Source organism: Hypanus sabinus, chromosome 1, assembly GCF_030144855.1.
Source record: "Hypanus sabinus isolate sHypSab1 chromosome 1, sHypSab1.hap1, whole genome shotgun sequence".
In the NCBI taxonomy this organism is placed as follows: Eukaryota; Metazoa; Chordata; class Chondrichthyes; order Myliobatiformes; family Dasyatidae; genus Hypanus; species Hypanus sabinus.
Genome location: NC_082706.1, coordinates 151,336,436 through 151,359,949, shown reverse-complemented (window position 1 = coordinate 151,359,949; position 23,514 = coordinate 151,336,436). Strand labels below are relative to the sequence as shown.

The 23,514-nt window shown below is 38.6% G+C and overlaps 2 protein-coding genes across 7 annotated transcripts in view; one reads left to right on the top strand and one right to left on the bottom strand.

The window, feature by feature from the left end:
- The window catches only part of rmdn1 (regulator of microtubule dynamics 1), a 38,119-nt gene extending 32,661 nt beyond the window's left edge, over positions 1-5,458 (bottom strand). Inside the window, exon 1 of the mRNA XM_059979204.1 lies at positions 5,323-5,458. The gene's annotated coding sequence lies outside the window, so the exon portion shown is untranslated. The remainder of the gene's footprint in view (positions 1-5,322) is intronic.
- LOC132399125 (copine-3-like) overlaps positions 1-23,514 on the top strand; it is a 48,369-nt gene that overhangs the window by 3,646 nt on the left and 21,209 nt on the right. Inside the window, exons 1-7 of one of the 6 annotated variants that reach the window (XM_059979171.1) lie at positions 5,395-5,529; positions 10,081-10,156; positions 13,385-13,524; positions 15,959-16,138; positions 16,834-16,908; positions 21,304-21,375; positions 22,213-22,296. In XM_059979171.1, coding sequence (XP_059835154.1) covers positions 13,396-13,524; positions 15,959-16,138; positions 16,834-16,908; positions 21,304-21,375; positions 22,213-22,296 — 540 coding nt within the window. In that variant the 5' untranslated portion in view covers positions 5,395-5,529; positions 10,081-10,156; positions 13,385-13,395. Of the gene's footprint in view, positions 1-4,563; positions 4,693-5,388; positions 5,530-10,080; positions 10,157-13,384; positions 13,525-15,958; positions 16,139-16,833; positions 16,909-21,303; positions 21,376-22,212; positions 22,297-23,514 lie in introns of those variants that run through there. The other 5 variants (XM_059979151.1, XM_059979177.1, XM_059979134.1 and 2 more) reach the window with 5 other exon arrangements.

Sequence of the window (23,514 nt, the reverse complement as noted above, 5' to 3'; positions counted from 1 at the left end):
TTCTTTGATTAAAAAAGGGCAAGTTATCCTTATAAGTTTAGCTATTGTGGCCAACTGATTGCAAGAGTTATGATGAAGTCCCTTCCCTTCTGTCTTATGGCAACAGCAAATTAAGCAGGCTATCAAACTTAAAATGATGTCCTATTCCAGATAAATATCACATGAGACTTGTATATTCCCCATTTCATGTGTAACTTTTTTTATTGAAGTTCATCAAATATTTCCATAAGATGTATTTCAGACATTGTACATATATATCATTTAATCATATATATCACACATCTCCACAAAGTATTTATCTGAGAAAACACTTAAAGAAAAGAGTAGAAAGAAAAAACAAGCAAAAGGAAAGAACTATGTACAAGTAGGGAGTGATCTTTCTTTTTACAATAGATTCATTGATCTGTGAGAATAAAATCAGGCCTATGAGGCATTATGTAGTTAAACCATTTTTCCCAGTATGAATCAAATTGTTCCAGCTTATGATTAACAGATGCTGTTACCTTCTCCATTTTGTAAATGTCCATTGTAATTTCCATCCATGCATTTAAAGTGGTGCTCTCCTGTGATAACCATTTCCTAGTAAGAGTCTTTTTACCAGCCACCAACAGTATATTCATTAAATATTTATCTCTTTTCAACCATTCTTGAGGTATATATCCAAAATATATGGTCTTACTCTCCAAGGGTATTTCACATTTAAAGATGTCTTGTAGGGCATTGTGTATCCCCCTCCAATAGTTTTTGATAACAGGGCAGTCCCAAAAAATATGATAATGATTTGCATTTTGATTTCCACAATTTCTCCAGAAAACGGGGAGGTTACTATCATAATGGGATTTCTGAGAGGATGTAGTAAAATATCTTATCAAGTTTTTCCATCCAAACTCCCTCCATTTCTGTGAATTGGTATACTTCCATTGATATCTCCATATTGTTGTCCATTCTTCCTCAGATATAATTATCCCTCCTTCCTTCTCACATTTTGTTTTAATGTATGAAGTTGAATGTGTTTTAAGATTTGACGCCTTATACGTGCTAGAAATGATTCTACTACCATTATCTGAATTATATGGTTTTATAAAGAGCTCGATCAAGCATGTATTTGCCTTGGTTACATTTTTAAGCATCTTAACATATTGTCGCATCTGTAAATACCGATAAAAATCTTGTTTTTCTAATAAGTATTTCTCTTTAAGCATTTCAAAACTGAACAGTGTTCCTTATTTCATTATGTTGCAAAGAACTAAGCTTTAGCTGTCCTGTCCTTAAATCTAGCATCCAATTTATTTGGAGTAAAATCAGAGTCATATGCACACCATTTAAGAATTGCAATATCTCCCTCTATATTCCTTTATTGTGGTTTTCCATATTTTAAGAGTCAATTTCACCCATGGGTTATCAATAGTATTTATGTACCTTTGCAGGTTGTTATCAGCCAAAATTGCTTGTATGGGGGTGGGAAGTACCTGCTCCTCAATGTTTTTCCATTGAGCGTCAGATGATAGGTTGCACCAACATATCACAGCTCTCAACTGTACTGCAAAATAATAATCTCTAAGAGAAGGCAAGCCCCATCCCCCCTTTTCCTTTGCTAATTGCAAAGTTTTGAGATGAATTCTAGGCATTTTACCCTGCCAAATATACCTTGATAGTATCTTGTTCCATTCATTGAATTGATTTTGATTAATCTCTATTGGTAGGGTCTGAAAGAGATATAACAGTCTGGGTAGTATATTCATTTTAATAGACCCAATCCTTGAACTGAAACTGAGAAAAGGAATCAGGCTCCATCTTGCCACATCTTCCTTAATTTTTTTATATAAAGGCTGATAATTACATTCTGATAATTTTGCCAAATCTTTTGGCATAATGATGCCCAAATATTTGAAAGACTCTGTGTGCTATGCCCAGGGGTATCGACTTTCAATTTCTCTTGGTGGGCTATAGTAATATGAAAGTAATTGGGTTTTTATCTATGTTGATCTTGTATCCTGATAATTGACCATATTGTTCAAAGGATTGCATCAAATTAGGTAAAGAGTATGTTGGTTGCCCTAGATAGATCAAAATGTCATCCTCGTAACAAGCCAATTTATGCTTTGTCCCTTTAATAGTAATTCCCCTGATATCTTCATTTTGTCTGATGCATTGAGCTAATGGTTCCAGATATAGCGTGAAGAGTAGTGGTGACCATGCACAACCCTGTCTCGTGCCCCTTTCTAGGGTAAGACTATTTGATAAATAGCCATTGATTTTAATCCTAGCAGTAGGATTGTAATATAGTGTTTGTATAGTTTTAATAATTGTGTCTTGGAAACCAAATCTATGTAAAACTCTGTAAAAAAAATTCCAATTAACCGAATCAAATGCTTTTTCAGCGTCCACACTTACTATTATTGCTTCAATTTTATTTTTTTGTATATGATCCATAATGTAAAGTGTCCTTCATATATTGTCTTGAGCCAGGCATTGTCGTATAAAACCTGTCTGAACATTATGTATCAGTATGGGTAGAAACTCCTCTAATCGTTTGGCCATGATGGAGGTAAATAACCTATAATCTACATTAAGAACGGATATTGGTCTAAATGACCTGCATTCCATTTTATCCTTGCCTTCTTTCGGTATAGCTGAGATTATCGCTTCTTCCAACTGGGTGGCCTTTGTGCCTTTTTTAGAGCCCAGTTCAGTGTGGGGAGTAAAATAGGAATTAACTCATTTTTAAGTTCTTTGTACCACTCTGCCGTATACCCATCTGATCCTGGTGACTTGCTTAATTTAAGCCTACTAATTGCAGCTTTTAATTCAACTTCAGTTATGTCAGCAGACATCCTTCTATTTTGTTCTTCGCTTAAAATGGGTAACTCCAGAGAATTCAAGAAGGTGTCAATTTGGGTTATGCTTCCCCCTGGAACTTTGGAATATAGTGTTTTGTAAAACACTTCAAAAGCTTCTTGAATTTCACTTAGCTTACTTTTTATCATTTTCGTTCTTGGGTCCCTAATTCTATGAATTGTATTTTCTGCTATCTTCTTTTTCAGTTTCCATGCCAGTATTTTCATAGATTTTGATCCACTTTCATAATGTCTTTGTTTCAGAAACATTCAGTTTTTCCTGATTTCTTGAGTAGCCAAATTATTTATTTCATTCCTAATTCTTTTAATTTCCCCTAATGTATCCTGTGCCAAATTCAATTTGTGTTTTTTCTCTAGTTCCTTCAGTTTATTTTGTAATTCCACTGTTTTATTCCTTATTTTTTTCTTATATGAAGATATCGCTATAATTTTCCCTCTTAAGACCGCCTTCAGAGTATCCCATAACATGGGAGGTGAAACCTTTCCATTATCACTAGATTCTAAGTAGAGACCAATTTCTTTTTTAATTTGTTCCTTAAAGTACGGATCATTGAGTAGACTTGAATTTAGTTTCCAAATAGTATTCTTTGATTGTAGGTCAAAATTAACAGATAAATATTTAGGTGCATGGTCACTTACATCTATTGTCCCAATTTCACAGGTGTTTCTTTTGTCTTTGTCTTTTCCAAATGTTATGAAATAGTCTATTCTTGTATATATAGAATGTGGAGCAGAATAATGAGTGTAATCCCTTCTGTCAGGAAGGGTCCCTCCATATATCAATTAAACCAAAATCCTCAAAAAGTGTATTAACTTCCTTATGTAAAGATTTTGTTTCATAGGTTTTTCTATCGGAAGAGTCCAAGTAAGGTACATCTATTTCAACCATTCTGTAGTCACATGACCCTGACAAATCAAATTCTGTCAGATAATAAAAAATTCAAAATAAAACTAAATATGTTGAACAAAAATTAATTAAAACAGAAAATGCTTGAAGCACTCAGCAGGTCAGGCAGCATTTGCGGTAAGAGAAACTGACAAATTTGCAGCTCAATAGGAGAAGTGAGCAGAGGAGTGGATAGGATAAAACCTGCATTTGTGATGAGGCGATAGTTGCTGTGGGGATAAACTGTTAACTAGGTCACTTGATTAATTCATTAATGTGGGCAGTTAGAGAGATAATCTGATTAATTCATCTCCCAATGAAATGTGGGAAGGTAGTAAGTGATAATACATTTCAAAATAAAATTTGTAAGAAGCAGAGCTGCGGGACAGATCAAATAGCTTCAAGCTATGCTAATGATGAAAATAGACCGAGTCAGTATCACAGATGGTCCAGCTAGTTCTACAGAGAGAGCACATTACCCGCAATTGCAGAATTTGCTATTGGGAATTCAGAAAGCATTTCAGTATCTATTCAGTAGTTTTGTTTTTCAAGCTTTCCTAGGATGTCATCATAAGTGTGCAGGGGTCTACAGACAGATAAATCATGGTGTGACAGGACGGAGAATTAAAATAGCAGGCAACAGGAATTTGGGGGGTTTGGGTCATTCCTGCAAACACCAGTAACTCATTCTGCATTTGATTTATCCAGTGTAGCAATACAAACATAATATATTAAATTGGGAAAAGTGCAAACTCTTCACTGTTTAAACTGGAAAGACTGACTAAGTCCTGTTTGATGGGGTGGGGGGGGGGGTGAAAGGTTGTACCTCCTGTATTTCAGAGAAAAGTGGCATGAGAAGCTGAATGATTGGAGTGTACATAGTGGACCAGGAAGTCGTGAAAAGAATTTCTTCAAAATCCTGAAAAAGGGGGGGAAGTTGCCCCAAATGTGAGTGTTTCTAGTATTTTCTTTGTTTTATTTTATCTGTCATACGCATTTCGAAACCTCCAATGGTGCAATGTGAAACGTGAAGAACAACTGCTGTCTGCCTCCTCACCCATTTTGTCGGAGAATCGAATTTACTGCAAACTCCGGTGCTCGGCCGCGTCTCTTTGTTTTGTTCTTTTTCTTTCAATTTATCTATTAAATGTGGCACTCCGCGGTACAATCAACGCACTACTAAAACTGATTTCTTCCCAGGACTTACAGATGGTGGCTCCGTTTCCGCAGAAGCCTGGTTGGGATTCCGCAGGAATTTCACTCGTTACTATTTTATAAAGTAATAAGTTTATTAAGTCGTGGAGGTCACTTTAATTTAAAAAAAGGATTAAATATCTTATCATGCAGTGTTCTTTCTGAGCTTAAGTTTGATAACCCTCAATTTTTGTTCGCCCACAAACACACAGCGAGCTGTCAAGTTTTAAGTCTAAATGTTGACTTTAGTTCAGCAGCGATTGGGCTGACGCGCAAAGAATGGCTTCTTTAGAGGGAACCGCCCCTGGAAATGACAGCTGCCCGGGAAGGAGACGTGAAAAGATCACAACAACTCAGATTGAATAATTCCTCTGGAAAACTCACTGGTGCTTGCGAAGACTGTAGGTCTTGGTCAGAAACATTCAGTCGCAGACGAATCCGGGAACTGAAACCCGGACGGTGTCGAGGGTCCGCCCTGCGGATCAGCCAGCATTGCGCCGCAGGAAGTACCGGATCAGACACTCTGCAGGTCTCCAGCAAACCCGTCGGCCCTGCGTGTAACTTTGGTATCACCTCGCGCTTCTTTACTTCGTAAGGACTGGGACGCCGTTCACTTTACTCTGTTGCTAACGTGCTTTTAATGCGATAGCGTGTTGTTAGTTTACTTTTGTTGTGATGGTTTTCTGGAGTGGAGTCAATGTTGAAAGAATACCCTAATGCATGCTTAACAACTAGACCATATTAATGTTTTAATTCTATGGGGAAGTTAGAAAAATAATTACCGGTAGTGCCTCAGATTAGGCTACGTTCTACGAAACAGTGATTAAATTCCATAAAGGCCCGTGGGGTATGAACGTAAACGCCTTGCTCTCTAGCTCTTTACCTTTCCCATTTACCTGGTTTGTCCTATCACCTTTTAGCTATCCCTCTTCCCCTCTCCCCACCTTTTTGTTCTGGCGTCTTTCCCATTCCTCTCCAGTCCTCAAGAAGAGTCTCGGCCAGAATGTAGACACTTTTTAATTCTTTCCATAGATGCTGCCTGACCTGCTGAAAATCTTTCAGCATTTGTTGTGTGTATTGCTTTGGAATTTTCAGCATCTTCAGAGTGTCTGGCATTTAGGAGACGCTGTATAATCTGTCTTCTCCACGGTATATAGACAAGAGCAGCAGCAAGTGTAGTATGGTACCTTGTTTCTCGGAGACTGAGTTGGGCTTCGGGGAGGAGTGAGATACAAGAAGAGGTATCTGTAGGTATGTTCTGAGCTTACTGGTTATTGAGGGAAATGAAGGGGTGACATGTTGTGAATGTTCATCCTAAAGGAAGGGTATGGCAGGCATGTTTGATGGTCACATGTTATAGTTATTGGAAATAGTTGTAGCTGACCTATTGTCTGTGGAGGCTGTTTGGGTGGAAGTAAAGGCCCAAATAAAGTTCAAGGATGGAGGAGATAGGTGTAATGGATGAATCCAGTGGAAGGCCTGTCGGCAATGGGTTATGTTTGGGATTGCTCAGTAGCATTGAGGGATAAGATTTGACAGAGATGGAGAAACTGGGAAATTAGAATGTAGTCATTGTATGAAGCTAGTTGAATGTCCGTTAGTTTACTGCTCCTAAAATAAATGTCAGAAGTGGATAGAAAAGAATAAATTAACTGCAATAGATAAATGTAATATTAACTGCAATTAATAGAATTTCCTAGCTTATGATAAGTGGTGGGAAAATGTAAAAATAGGGCTATCAATGAACTGAACATTATTAAAACATTTATCTGGGAGAGGTGAGTGAAATCAGAGAAGCTGGCCAATATGAAAACAAGTTGAGACAGCTAGAGGAGGGAGTGGTAGCAGAGTAATGGCTGGGCTTTCATTCAAGGAAGCAGAGAAGGCTGGATAGCTTACGCTGGTAAGAAGTGGAGATTCAGGAGAATCGGATGGCCATGCTGAAATTGAGATTATTATGTTTAAGTTTATACCTGGGAATTATCAGTGGCATGTGACGTGAAATTTGTTAACTTAGTAGCAGCAGTTCAATGCAATACATAATCTAGCAGAGAGAAAAAAATAATAAATAAAATAAAACAATAAATAAACAAGTAAATCAATTATGTATATTGAACAGATTTTTTAAAAATGTGAAAGAAACAAATACTATATATTTAAAAGTGAGGTAGTGTCCAAAGCTTCAATGTCCATTTTGGACTCGGATGGCAGAGGGAAAGAAGCTGCTCCTGAATCGCTGAATGTGTGCCTTCAGGCTTCTGTACCTCCTGCCTGATGGTAACAGCGAGAAAAGGGCATGCCCTGGGTGCTGAAGATCCTTAATAATGGATGCTGCCTTTCTGAGTCGTCGCTCCCTAAAGATGTCCTGGGTATTCTGTAGGCTAGTGCCCAAGATGGAGCTGACTAGATTTGCAACCTTCTGCAACTTCTTTCGGTCAGTTATGCAGCGGTACACAGTACAACTACAGAAGTTTTTGAGTGTATTTGTTGACGTGCCAAATTTCTACAAACTCCTAATAAAGTACAGCTGCTATCTTGCCTTCTTTATGACTACATCAATATATTGGGACCAGGTTAGATCCACAGAGATCTTGACACCCAGGAAATTGAAGCTGCTCACTCCCTCTACTTCTGATCCCTGTGAGGATTGGTATGTGTTCCTTTGTCTTACCCTTCCTGAAATATAAACACCTTGAAAATGAGTTACTTACAGCAGCAGAGTTAGCAAGGCCAGGAAACGGAAACCATTGGGAATCTGATGAAGAGACTGGATAAAGGAATACAAATTAGTTAAGGTGAAAAAAAATAAACTCCATGGTTAAGACCAGATAGAAGGAATTTATCTATCAGGACTTTAGGAAGGAGAAGCAGACATTGTGAAGGGTGGAGGTGGTTTGAGATTGGAAGCTACCGTAGACCTGAATTAAATGAAGTTCCTGGAAGAGTCAAAGGAAAGCTACAACAAGCCTATAACTGTTTGTTACAATATGTTCTGTAACAATTTGCTGTTGGCACTTTTCTGTTTCATGATATCAGATGAACGTGTATCTGTATATTGTTGATTTTAAATTTGTAGCTTTTGCTGCATAAAACAGGCACTATACGCCATTTAAATTGTAAAACAGGTTATGTGAAGTGTTTCAGGCCTGTACTGAGTCATTTTTCATATTTTTTTGGATGTGGTTTGCCCCTTTGGCCATTCTTGGTAATTAAAAGAAGTTGGGTTGTCAGCTGAGGTCAATGTAAAATTCTCAATTACAATAATGTAACAAAGGTCAGCAATCTGCTTAAAATGAATTATAAAAGCCTGTCTACTTCTGATTAAACCCTGCAAAACACTTTATCAGTGAGGTTCTGCTTCTGAAATCTGATTTTTGGTACTTATCTGGAGTAAGTGCTGTGTCAGTAAAACCAAATAGACATTTAGTACTTATTAAAACAATTTTGCAGAGAAGGTACATATATATTCCATATTTATTCTACTGAACGTTTTCCATCCCTCATTGGAAAATTGTACACTAATCATATTTTAGCTTTACTTGTGCTGTCATTTTAATGCAGTAGTAATACTGATTGTACTGTTGGGCATCAGCACTACATTTCAGAAACAGTTGATGCAAGTTATATCATTGTGTTGCAGCCTGCAAATCATTCAGTAGTGAAGGAGATCTGAACATGTGTATCAAAGGCATTCTGCAGAAGTTCTTAATGCTGGTTCAAAGAAAATTATTTATTTTTTAAACGATGTGGGCTTCTATTAGTCTGGCAATACTTCCTGCAAAGCTGTAGTGATATGAAGTCAGAGTCAGGTTTAATATCACTGGCATATGTCTGAAAATTTACTATGCAGCAGCAGCACAATTCATAATATTCTTTTAAAAATTAATTAAGTATTGCGAAAAGAAAACAAAAAGTAGTGAGGTTGTGTTCATTGGGTCAATGTCCATTCAGAAATCTGATGGCAAAGGGGAAGAAGCTATTCCTGAATTGTTGAATGTCTGCCTTTGGGCTCCTAATCAACTCACATAAAATAATGGAGGAACTTAGCAGCATCTGTGGAAAAGAGAACAATGGATGTTCCGGGCCAGACCCTTCAGCCTGACAGTACCCTAACCCTAACCCTGATTGTCACTTCATGTATCTTTAGACCAACTAATTGTACCTGCCTCATCTACAATTACTTGTATTTAAGACTATCTTCCTTCTCCCCAAAGTTGTCTTTTCTCCTACAAGCAAAAGTTAGCTTCTATCGACCTAGGTATTTTCAGTACTGCATTCTTTGACTTGTTTAGCCATAGCTGATGGATGATGGGTCTTGATGGCTAAGTAATGATTGTTCAGTTTGTATGTGAAGCAGAAATGAATTAAAATGAATGGTTTTATATAAAGCGGAAGTTGATAGATTCCTGATTAGTAAGGGCATGCATCAAAGGTTACTTGGAGAAAGCAGGAGGATGGGTTAAGAGGGAAAATCAGTCAGCCATAATACAATAGTGAAGCAGACTCAATGGGCTGACTGGCCTAATTCTGCTCCTCTGTCTTATGGTAAAACGTTATTTAGTGCAAATTTTCAAATACAATAGAAAGTCAAAGGTGATGGTGCTTCTGACTTTTGAAGAGCATTCAACTTTGTATCTTTTCTAGGATCAGATTTTTATTTTATCCTGCAATCTGATGTGCACTTTTCGACAGCAATCTCTTGCTTTCTCTGAGACAAGTATTCACACGTATTACATTTGGTTCATTTTGGAACATCGACGCAGGAAGGTTAATGTGGTCTTGGTAAAATATATATAGTTAAGTCCCTCCATTGGACAAGCAATCACTTGAATTGCAGTAATTAGTTAGTACTCTGAATTTACGGCAAAAGTTGAAAATATCTTACTCTGTCCAATTTATTTTCACTCCTTGTAATTATTTTCACCAAACCTGTGTGTTGCTGAGATATTTGAGATGAGAGTTCATTGAGGCTGTGGAAATGACTTTTCTTGGAGTTTGGGGTAAGTTGCACAGTGAGGAAAAACAGGGATATAAATAACTACCATCTGACCTATTATTTTTATTTAATATTTTTGCCTAGTTATAAACTTATTGCCTTTAACTTGTTTGAAAATTGGACTTCACACGATGTGTTTCTTTCAGATTTTTTTTGTTTAGCTTTGATATACAACAGGATAGCACAAGAATGGCCTTCAGCCCACAATGTCAACTTGAACATGTATGTGGAATATGTCTTTAAGATCATGTTTTGATCCTTTTTAAGTTTGAAAGGTATTTGCAGTTTAATAGCGAACTCTTCTAATTGATGTTGGAATACTGTAGGAAAGGTGCCATTATGCTGGTAAGATTTCAGGGAAGGTTTAGGAGGATGTTGCCAGACTCAAGGGACTAAATTATGGAGAAAGGTTGAGCAGGCTGAGGCTTTTCATTGGACAGTAGGACCATGGTCCTTGACCATGATTATACCTGGCAAAGTGCATTCATTTTCATGTTACCTGCATGGATGTGTGCTTTTTGGTTATACAGTTGGGATTTCTTTCAAAAGCATTATTAATAAATAGCTAAGCATATCTATAAAGCTTGTTTGGATTTTTATCATTATCAGGAGTGAGGAAAGAAAAGATTAGATTATCTCATTTGAATAGAAAATCGTAACATCGTGAAAATATTTATTGTACACAATTTTATCAAGTAGGCTATATACTAAAGATGCACTGACGTGTATTTATACCATAATGTATGTCTCACAAACTCAAATTCTTGTTATATTAACCAGATAATGAAACCACTCTGTTCATGCATGTCCTTTCTATCTTACAAATTATGGTACATTTCCAACTACATACTTTGCTATAGAATAAGATAATAAGATGTCTAGATATCTAACAACTCCCATGTTTGAACTTTTGTTTGTTACAGTACAGAAACTAACCTTAATGGGTAGGGTCTCACATGAATGACTATTCTATATCATAATGAACAGTAGCATAGTTACCCCCCCCCCCCACCACACTATTCCTAGTCTTTCTACAGTACTTAAGCCAGTTGACCACACATCCTCTTTCTACACTTTCCCTCTGCCTTACACGACACATACACTTTGCTTCTAAATGTATTTGAATGCTACTATTCAGTTTCTCTTGGCGATGTTAGCTAAACTGTTTGCGTCTGTTTCAAAGTGCATGTGAATGGTTCTAGGTCTAGGCTTTATTTCATCTCTTGGTATAATAGCATAAACAAATTCCTTCTAGAAAATACTGGGAGAATAGAAGCTATTTACCTCTATCCTACCACAAATTTTGTTCCTTTGTCACTTTTTTTTTCTCCTTCCTGCCCGTCAACATACTTTCTCCAACTTTTTCAAACAAGAAAAAATCAGCAGATGCTGGAAATACAACCATCACACACAAAATGCTGGAGGAACTCAGCAGGTTAGCCAGACTAGAGGAAAGGTTCTGATACCAGAGTACCATCTCCTCTCCATCAGTAATGACGCCTGGTCAAATCTTTATAACAATCCTAGTTTTGCTGTTGTCTCATGTGCTACTCCATGTGACTATTTCAGTGGTCTCATGAAAGCCTCCCAATTTCTTCCTACCATAACCATGAGTTTATCAAAAATTCTGATGCCTATTTTTAATTAACACCATCCTGTTCTCTTGTCATGGTAGATGCTTGTTAACATCTACCAGTATTGCCACATCTAAAAACAATTGTTTTGTTCCCATCTTTTCCTAACTTTATCCATACATGCTGATGTAAATTTTCTGTAATGCAGCTATCTTAAAATTTTTCATTCTCTTAAGGGTCATGTGTGTTCCCAAAAACCCTCATTGAATTCCCAAAAACCTTCATTGAATTGTTCAGACACAACCAAATAACTTAAAATAGTGGGAGGACAGTACATTTTAAAACACAGCCATCTATTTTGGAAGAATGGGTTATGGAAAAAAAACCTAAAGCATACAAAAGTTTGACCTTCTTTGCTTCAAGATTTGATATATATATTTCCATTGTCACCCGTGGCTTGGCTGGCTGTCTTCTGGAATTCCTCCTTAAACCTCTATACTCTTGTCTCTCCTCCTCCTTTTATGATACTTATTCCATTTCTTTGACTTTGGCTTGGAGCATCTATCAGAAGTTCCTCAGATCAAATTTTGTAAGGCATCCCAGGACTCTTTGATGTTAAGGGACACCATGTTAAGCCAAGTTGCAAGCGAGCTTCTTACTGACTCCAGTATCCATTTTCTTTGACTAATGCAAGTGTAATCAATGACATAAATTGAAGTTATAGTTGCATTTATTGCTTAAAAAATTGCTTGCTATCTTCTATTCCACAAGCTAAAACTACAAGCATCAGTGGGTGAGAACTACAACATTTCATCTGAATAGGACCAGTTTAGCACAATCCAGATGATGGTTCAGTAGCTAGAAAGTCAATCATGTGGAGGAATGAAAAAGCAGATGAACATTGTTAATCCTGGAAGCCCATGGACACCATAAAGTACACTTGAATCTTAATAAATTTAGCAATAGCTTTTTTCAGCTCAGGGTGTTAATACTTGGTGCTGAGCCTAGCTGAAGTAAATACACTGATCTATCTCCCATGTTGTACAATGCAGGTGTGGCAATAAAAGATGAGATCATGTAAGATCTTTGCAGAATTCAACCTGCATAACTCGAGTACAATTCTTTCTCTGCCTGCAGGTGCGGCTTGACTTTTTTTTTGGATTTTACATTTTGTAGTGCAGTTTCATTGGAGGAACTAGCTGATTCATGGACAAACAAAAAGTCAAAACGTGGTTTTGATTTATGTAAAATAATACTTTCTCACATGCTTAGTTCTTTTGTTCCCTGCTGAACTGTGTACAGAGGACTTCTGGCAAACTAAATAATTGATGATGCCGCACATGTTCCCTTTGTCTTGATTACATAATTAATTGGAGACTAGGTACAGGTCTTGTAAGTAAGTTGAAAGTTATATATCATTTTTCCTTGTAGGACAAGAGGAATATAAAAAAAAAGACCAGTCCATGGGCTTCCAGGATTAACAATGTTCATCTGCTTTTTCATTCCTCCACATGATTGACTTTCTAGCTTCTGAACCATTATCTGGATTGTGCTAAACTGGTCCTATTCAGATGAAATGTTGTAGTTCTCACCCACTGATGCATCATTATCAGAAACATTACACATGTATTCAGTCTGATCTGAATGTTTCTAGCAGCTGTTTATACTTATGTTAGAACATCTACAGGATTTTTATTTTGTATGGAACATTGAGTGCGAATGAATTGCTCGAACGTGAGTCTTTGTGGCAGCTTTGAGTGAGATTGAAAAAGGGGCAGACAACTGAAAAGGCAAAATTTATAAAGATGGGTTGAAACTTATTTTCATGCATTTAATTTATAAGCTGACGATTGAGATTTTTTTCTTCTGCATTTAGCAGACTAACAGATGGCACAGTGTGTGACTAAAGTTGAATTAAGCATTTCTTGTGAGAATCTTTTGAATGAAGATGTTGGCTCCAAATCTGATCCATTGTGTGTGTTCTTCATAAGTACTGGTGAAAATCAGTGGGCTGAGGTAAGCAGTTAATTTTTCTCACTGGTTGTTGTGATCTTATTTAAGGGTTCAAACAGTAAATGAATCGTATTTCTAAATTTAATTAACTAGGAGTGAGACACATTGAGTCTAACAAGAGTCCTTCAGTCTTGTCAACATGATAAACCTGGTATTGGCATGGGTATTTTTAAATTTTTTTTTCTTACAAAAGTCAAGAGGAATCTATTTACAACAAAATTGAGAACTTGATTGTAAAATCCTGTCTGAATGATTTGCAGTGTATGTTATTCTATTGCATTACTCTCCAAGCAATTAGAATAATGGCTCCACGCTGAAACACTAAGTGCCTCAGGATAAATGAAAATTGATACAGATGATGAAATAACAAATAAAGATCTCTCCTATTAAAGGAAACAGAAAAAGTGGAAACAACACACACAAAATGTTGGAGGAACTCAGCAGGCCAGGCAGCATCTATGGGGGGGAGAAAAAGCACAGTTGATGTTTTGGGCTGAGACCCTTTGGCAGGAATGGAGTAAAAAAACGTGGAACAGTCTTGTGATCCAAGCCTACACCGGTGTCCATCCTCCACTTTTCCTACGCTACATCAATGACTGTATTGGTGCTGCTTCCTGCACCCAGACTAAGCTCATCCACTTCATCTACTTTACCTCCAATTTCCACCCTGTCTTCAAATTTACCCAGTCCATTTCCGACACCTCCCTCCCCTTTCTCGATCTCACTGTCTCTATCTCTGGAGACATCTCATCTATTGGTCTCAATTATAAACCCGCAGACTCTCACAGCTACCTGGACTATATCTCTTCCCACCCTGTTACTTGAAAACATGCCATCACCTTCTCTCAATTCCTCGGTCTCTGCTGCATTGCTCTCACGATGAGACTTTTCATTCTAGAATGAAAGAGATGTCCTTTTTCAAAGAAAGGGACTTCCCTTTCTCCACTATCAGCGCTGCCCTCAACTGCATCTCTTCCATTTCATGCATGTCTGCACTTTTCCCCAACTTCCAACCCCCCTAACCAGGGATAGGATTCCTTTTGTCCTCTCCTAACACCCCACCAGCCTCCATGGCTAGCGCATCATATTCCAGAAATTCTGCCATCTCCAATGGGATCCCAGCGCCAAGCACATCTTTCCCTCCACTTCTCCACCCCCTCCCATGTTCTATTTTCCACAAGGGTTGCTCCTTACGCGACTCCCTTGTCCATTTGTCCCTCCCTACTGATCTCTCTCCCTCCTGGCACTTATCCATGCAGGCAGAACAAGTACCCCTGCATCTCCTTACTCACTGCCATTCAGGGCCTGAAACAGTCTTTCCAGGTGAGGTGACACTTCACCTGAGAGTCTGTTGGGGTCATGTACTGTGTTCCGTGCTCCTGGCGTGGCCTCCTATATATTGATGAGACCCGATTGGGAGACCGTTTCATTGGGCTCCTGCGCTCCATTTGCCAGAAGAAGTGGCATCTCCCAGTGGCCACCCATTTTAATTCCACTTCCCATTCCCATTCTGCTATGTTCAATCCATGGCCTCCCCTACTGTCGAGATAAGGCCACACTCTGATTGGAGGAACAACACTTTATATTCCATTTGGGTCGTCTCCAATCCGATGGCATGAACATTGATTTCTCAAACTTCCAGTAATGGCCCCCTCCCCCATTTCACCATTCTACATCCCCTTTTCCCTCTCACACCTTATCTCCTTGCCTGCCCATTGACTCCCCCCTTTTCTTTCTTCCATGGTCTCTCTGATTGGACTCCCCCCTCATCTTCAGCCCTGCATCTCTTTCACTAATCAACTTCCCAGCACTTTACTTCATCCCTCCCCCTCCCACTTATCACCTTGTGTTTCTCTCTCCCCTCCCCATCTTTTATATCTCCTCATTTTTTCCTCCAGTCCTGCCAAAGGGTCTCAGACCGGAATTTTAACTGTTTACTCTTTTCCATAAATGCTGCCTGACCTGCTGAGTTCCTCCAGCATTTTGTGTGTGATGGTTAGATTTCCAGCATCTGCTGATTTTCTATTGTTTGAAAAAGTCGAAGAAAGTATGTTTTCATGGCTAGAGAGGTTTGTCATTAATTGTGACCATGTTTACAATTATTTTGTACCAGCTTTGAGTTTATCTGCTGTCATAATTGGGTGGGTAGTGGAATTGCATGGTTTTGCATTGATTTCATAACCATGTAGGTGCAACAGCAGCTTGTGGAAGAGTCACAGACTCAATACAGCTACTCAATTCTCACATATAGCTGCACGCTTGCATACTCTGGAATTTGCTTTTAGTTTATCAGAGCCTAATGGTGAATTTGTGGGTTATTATGTTTTTCTGATGCCTACTGTTGTATTTCCTTTATTAACAATATGGTTTTAAACTGATGCTTTTCTTATCCCTGTCTTTGCTGTTTTTGCTAACTAAAGGCATGTTCATTTTGCAGATTGATCGCACAGAACGAATTAAGAATTGTCTTTCTCCAAAGTTCTCTAAGAAGTTTGTGGTTGATTACTACTTTGAGCAGGTTCAGAAATTGAAGTTTGGAATTTACGATATTGATAACAAAACAGTTGACTTGAGCGATGATGATTTCTTAGGACAGTTTGAATGCACGCTTGGACAGGTAGATAATAGAATCTTTCTAATTCTCTTGTTTCCCAGACACTGTTATATTTATTTAAGCTGTTGTATCTTGGGACAAAGAAAATGTACTGTCTACAGCCTGAGTAAAACATGGCATTGATTGAACAATATTTAACATATTGGTCAATAAATATAATTGTTTTCTTAAATACACAAATGCAGAAGTGGTATGGTAAATAATTCTATTAAAGAGTTTTAGCAAATATTTAGTAAATGTTGCTTAAGTTGAATGTAGTTTTCCTACGTTTTGGATTAGTTTCAGTAATTTAACTGGATGTAGTCAGGATACTTTGCAGTACTTGGCAGGGTGCTTGCTAAGAGTGGGGTTTGGGGTGAATGCAGTTTCAACATGTTTACCTAAGTTCAATTTTGTACTTTGTTAGAAGTTTTCATTGTGATTTCGCAGATGAGACATTAGCACTTCCTGAGGACCAATCTAGATCTTAAGCAAAAACAAGATTCCAGCATCTGCATTATGTGTCCTCTCCTAATTTCCAGTCTGAACACTGATGGGATATGCTGCTTATCTTTAAATTTCAGTACATTTGGTTAGCTGGTTTGATGTATTTTTAATCTCTTGGGCTCTATTGTGAAATCTTTTGGGGCAGTGCATAAACAATTGAAGAATGTGCTATTGCAGCATACTTCCATACTGGTCCTGCTTTGTTTACACAGATTGTCTCCAGCAAGAGGCTGATGCGACCACTCATGCTGAAAAATAAGAAGCTTGCAGGGAAAGGAGTGATCTCGGTAACTAAACTTTTTTTTGAAATTGCTCATTTGGGTGGAGTGTGGATTGGTTGAAAATTTATGATCCTTCATGTCTCAGATAACACTTGAAATGGTGCTTTTAAAAATAATTTCAGTGTTCCTAATAAATGCTCAGCATATGTATTTACCTAAAGTTTGTGTGTTATGGGCTGTGTCGTATGGCGTAGGTGATCGTGGTCTTTCCTTGACATTGATTGCTCTTAGCAATTTTTTTCCACAGAAGTGTTTTACCATTGCTTCCTTCAGGTCAATGTCTTTACCCCAGCCGTTATCAATACTCTTCAGAAATTGTCTGTCTGGCATCAGTGGTCGCATAACCAGGACTTGGCTGTGGAGGCCGAGTCACTGGCTATAGTTAATGCAGGGGTTGATAGATCTTTGATTCATCAGGGCCTGAGAGGATATGGGGAGAAGGAAAAAGATGAAATGGCAAAGCAGGCCCGATGAGTTAAATAGCCTAAAATTGTTCCTATATCTTATGGTCTTTTATGCATCAGTTGCTCATCTGACCGTCCACCACCTGGTCCCATGGCCTCACGTGACCCTAATTGGGGGTGGGGTGTTTGCTAAGCGGGTGCTACACCTTGCCCAAGGGTGGCCTGTACACCACCCAAATTTTTGCTTAAAGTAGGGGTGCCTGAATCTTTCATTTCTGGAGCACCAAATTGGCGCGGATGGCTAAATGCCAGAATTGCTGCAATTACACCAATAGGACTGAGCATCAACTGCATGTAAGGCAGACTATCCTGATAGAGGATGATTTGCTGCTGATCCATTTTTATGGGTTCTGAGGTGACTGATGGGGGAATATGGGACTCTCAGACAGGTGTTTGGATTGGTATACCAAGCTGCTGTATGCTGAAAAGCATGTCTTGCATGCTGTTTATACAGATGTGTTCATTGTACAGTGCATTGAGATACTACAAGGTAAAACAATAACAAATGCAGAATAAAGGGTAACAGCTGTAGGTGAAGTGTAGGGTAAAAAAACCACAAGGTGCTGTGAGGTAGATAGTAAGATTAAGACAGGAAAGGTGGCTAGTTTGGAAGATGTTGTACTGATCCTGCCATGTAATTTTGAGGTTTGTGTTCTGAATGAATTGCTATTCTTAATTCTTCAACATTTTGGGAGTGTGTTTGATAAGTCAATGGCTAAACTGCACATTTTGAAGCCACGGGAATACACTCAAGTCATTTGTTCCTGAGGACCCTTCTTCCCTCCCGATCTTCTCAAGCGAAGAACCAGCCAACATCGTCATTTGTTCAGATGGCCAGGCAATCTCTTGCAAAGATGAAGCTCAGAACAGTGTCTCTGGTCATGCAGCCAACACGGTCTTCCCATCAAACGTAACGTGGAGCTTTGATGCCAGGGCTTTAACGAGTGTGATGTTGACGTTAGTTCACTTATCGTGCCAGTGAACTTGGAGGATTTTATTGCAATAGTGTTGTGAGTTGCATGCTCTAGCTATGTGCCTGATTTGAGATTTTGTTCTTCAGACTATTGAAGACTTTATTGTTGCTCAGGAGATGATGGTGAATATCATCATCAATGTTGGGTTCATCATCAATGTTCAATCAGCTTTGAAGACATGGGGTGTGGATTATGTTTTCCAAGGTCTTTTTGAAACATCTATCATGGAAGTGTGTGATTTGCCAACAATGCAGTACCCATCTAAATTAATCTAATTTTCCAGCACTTGGCTCCTGACCTTCTATGCCATGACATGTTTAATTAGCATGAATCCATCTTCATCAACATCTCAGGGAGTGTGATCCAGTCCCAACTATAGTCTGGGGAAAAAAAATCTTCTTCCATCCCCTTTAAACCTCTTGTCCCTTAAACCTTGGCCCTCTGGTGTGATGCGCCTCTGCTATAAGGGAAAAAAAGTTTCTTTCTATCTGGTCCATTTACTTCCATTAGGAACCTTTCTCTGCTACAGGAAAAACAAAGCCAGTCCATTGCAATTGCATCTTTCCTGCAGTGTTGCAACCTGAACAGTGCATGGTATTTCAGTAGTGTCCTAACTAATGTAACATAACTACACTGCTCTCAAATTCTCTGCCTTGGCCGAGTAATCTGCCTCAACCAATAAACAATTTGCTGTGAAGGAGCTCAGTGGGCCAAGCAGCTTCTGTGTCAAAACCCCGCATCGGTATGGGGGTGGGGGGAGGGGGTGAAAGCTAGTGCAATGAGAAGGGGAGTCAGAGGTGGTTATTGGATTGAGGAGGGGTGTAAGATGACAGGAAAGTTGGACCAGAGGAGGATTGGAATTGGGGTTGGGCAGTGAGGGATGGGGCAGAAGAGGTAGGGGGAGGGTTACCCAAAATTGGAAAATGTATTCATGTCATTGTGTTGCAGGTTGCCCAGGCAGATCTGAGGTATGGTCTCTTTGCTGCCCTAACCACTTCATCTAACTTTGGTCCCAATTTCACTGATCCTTGGATTTGTACACCAATCTTGTTCTGTTCCTCCCTGGGCATCAACTATTGCAAACATTTTTTGTAATGGGCTGTCAATTAAGGAGAAGGAAGTATCCATGTGGAGTTTGAATGCCCAAAGAAATATGTCTCTATCTCTCATGATGTCATGCAAGCTGTGGCCTTAATCAAAGGGTACATAACAGACTCAAATTTTCATCAAGCAAGGATGCATCAAGAACCCCAACAGCTGGGGGGAAAAGAATCTTCCTTACCATAATATTGTACCTCAAGTGTAGGGAGACCTGTGGGCATGTGGTGTGTGTCAAATAGAGTACAAGAAACAGTTGGCTTTGTGTGGTGAGAGCACTGAGGCACAGTTTTCAAGTTCTTCAATGCTTGGTTAAAAATCCCCCCTCTCACCTTGATCCCTGCCACAGTGTCCAAGCTGGCCATCTTTTGTCAGGTGCTTTTAACTTCACAGTTTGTTGATTTGGTGCCAATGTTTTCCCCAATTATTTGCTCTCTTCCCCCCCACCCCCCCCCCCCACCACCAATCTTCAGTTCCTGTCCTTGTTCTTTGGACTTTAACACTTAATTCTACATTCTGTTACTGCTTTACCATGTACTGCTACAATACAATGTTGTAATAAGTTGATCTGTATGGATAGTATGCAAGACAAGTTTTTCACTGTACATTGGTACTTATGACAATAAACCAACGTATCTTGCAGTTTGCTTACAGTAGAATATCAGAAGCACTTCAGCCTTGTAAGCTACCTGAAGTTAATCTGATTTGTGCATAATACACTATTAACTTTATGCATTATTAATTATGCAATATTAAATTCATTTGAGCACTGAGTAGCAGGAGTAAGAGTTATTCTCCTTCAATATGTCCCATTGCAGGTTAGTTTTTGTAGTTTATATAATGAATACTTTAGAAATTATTGAAATAATGGTGTAGTACCATATTGTTTTTACATGAAATAGTAAATGATCATAGAAAAGTAAAGCACAGAAGCAGGCCAATCGGCCCATCTATTCCATGCGGAAACCATTTAAACAACCACTCCCATCAATCTGCAAGAGGACCATAGCCCTACTAAATATAAAACCATATATCACATTGAGTTTGTACTGGTCTAATGATGTCTAATAATAATAAGGAAGAAAATCTTGACAAATAAACGCTTCTCGGGTTCCAGCTGGGGGTACAGATATTGATTTTAACCGATATTTCATTGACAGACTCTGCCACTTCATCAGGGATGATGCCTGGGCACGTTTGGTCTGAGGGTATTTGTACCCCTGGTGTCCGTCCCTCCTGATTGGTAGTTCTCATCCAATCAGGTTTGCACTGTCCCATCTTATTACAATCAAGTTCCAGCAGACCCTTAATGTGTGACCTTTGTCTTTGTTAAAATTTGCAATGGCCATTGTATTGACTTCGGTGCGTAACTACTCTGCCCTGCCAATGGGTTTTGGGACCGCCTGGTGAAGGAAGCCATTGAAATAAAAAACTAGAGAAAAAGATCTTTAATAAAAAAAAGGTTCTAAGTAAGAACTTGAATTCAATTATAAGCAAGGTAGGACAGCAGAAACTGGAGTGGATGAGGATTAACCAATAGGATGGACTACAGGGGTATAAATACCACCAAGCTATACGTGCCCAGGCATCATCCCTGATGAAGGTGGCAGAGTTGTCATTGAAACGTCGGTTAAAATTCAATATTTGTTCCAGGCTGGAAGCCCAAGAAGAGTTTGTTAGATATGCTGGGAAAGCACTAGATCTTTTTCCAAGAAAATCTTATTTAAATTATGTAAGTGCAATCTGTTGAAGTTATCATTAAAGTATACACAGTATAAAATCTTCAAGTATTAAAGGCAAGTTTCCAAAGCTAGTTGTTTATGGACATTTTTTTTTAAAAAAACGTATTTCCTCCTGATTCTTAGATTTTGGCAGAAGAAATCAAAGACAACAGGGTTATAAACTTACAAGTTCAAGCACAGAATCTGGATAATAAGGTATTGTTAAACAATGTATTTTCAAAATGTTCTCATTGTGCTTCCGCAGGTCTCACTGCACCTGTAGGTGGGCGAGCAGTCAATTAGCGAATGTGTACTGTTCATACCAATAGTGTTATTTACTCTGAACTGAATGCAATTTGGTGTTGACCTGTTCTCTTTTCTTTTGTCCCTTTCTCATCTTTGTGGCATACCTTTATAATGATTTTGCTGAAAAGCCTAGTCTTTTTACAAAATAAATTTTAAAAATCAATAATAGCAATAAATAAATAAGCAAAGAATGCAAAGAACGTGGAAAAATGAATCTCGGGGTTGTATATGGTGACATATGTGTACTTTGATAATCTACTTTGAATTCTCAGAATTGGGAATGCCTCACCGACTGGTGATTTATTAGCTGTGAAAAGTATTGATGGGTGATCTTGAATCCTTGTTGAAGATTACGTCATTGGATACAATCTGGGTACTTCAGGAGACAATTGTCAAGCATGTTGATGTGCTGCTAGAGTTGCACCTACTCATAATTGAGTAAGGTTACATGTTTAGTCATACAATTACACCCATTGGGTTTCTACGAATCAACAGCTTCAAGGGCACTTTTACTGATGCTAATATATAATTTCCAGATACATTTTTAAAAAAACCTTGATAACTTCTAGATAACTAATACAAGTCCTTGACATTTGTGACACCATATTGTCTCCTGCTATTCCTGTGCTTTACACTTTGGAGCTTTATTACTTGATGTAATGGATCAATAGTTGTGCTGCTTTTGCGGTATTGTATTTCAACTAGATTGATAACTTTTTTTAAAATTATTACTCACCATGTGGTCAGGATCTCTTTGGGAAATCAGACCCCTATTTGGAGATCTACAAACAGACACCAGATGGAAAGTGGCAACTAGCACATAGAACGGAGGTAAGTTGTATCCCAAAGATAAATACGAGCAATTGACTCTCCTCAGAAGTTGCTGGTGATGTTTTTACTTCAGTCCTGCTAATAAAAGCTTTTGGATATAGTGATTCTTTAATTTAACAGGGATAAAATGAAAAAGAAATTGAATCAATAGGTCAGAAAATTGGAATTAAGAGTTGATCAGATTTGACAAAGTGCTGCCATTTGAAAGGTCTGGAAATAATGAAAAGTGAGTTCAAGAAACACTGTAGTTTGGGGGAGGGAATTCTAGAATGTGAGATCTACACTGATAACTGCATTTTGACAATTGGAAAATATTGGTGGCGTTCTGAGAGACAAGACCAGAATCCAGGAAATAGTTTGGGATTACTTGGCTGGTGCTGGGATACTGATGCACAATTAACATGAAACTGTTTGTTGCACTGTGAATGGCATTAGATCGTTGTGCTGCCAACTCGTGGGCAGGATTGCATTGGAGCTAGTATCAGCTACATGTTGTTTCAGTGGGTTGGGAGTGCCATGTTCCAGAGTAGCTTGTACCAGCTGGTGTCTTCAGTCTCATCCATAGGAGAGGAGTGAATGAGGCGATGATTATGATTGGACAACTTGAGTGTAGCATAACTTGCAGCACGCTTTCCTGAGGTTGTGCACACACCCTCAATCAACCCACTTATTCAATGTACTTCTTCCTCTGTCACTCAACCACAGAGAGAGATAGAGAGGGAGAGCAAAAATATGAAGGTTGGGTATACTTAATGAATGCCAGAGCTGATCTTGGCCTGGCTTTGGGTAGAGCTTTAAGTGAATCCTGTTCAATATGCCAGAGATGTGCTACTCCAAGATGTGTCTGATTTCCGCATTCATCACAGTACACCTAAACTAGTCCATATGTGTCCTGCAGTGAAAATCTCGGATTGCTGCCAATCTGGCAATCTGAATGTTAGTGTTTGCAGCAGACTCCCAATCTGTCCATCAGCAGCTCACATTACTGAAGCATTTCTCATTAGCTGCAGTGCTAATCGAGCTAGTTCTGAGCTGATTTTATCTGTGATCTTACCAGTGTCGCACTGTATTGCTTATTGTTATGTCAATGTCAGCCATACTGTTGCCTCTTGAGATACAGTGGTGAAGTCTGATCCCAGGTCATCTAGCATCAGAGCTATTTTGAGTATAACAAGCTAGGAAGTTGTTAATTTACCATTGCTGCATGTCAAAAGCATT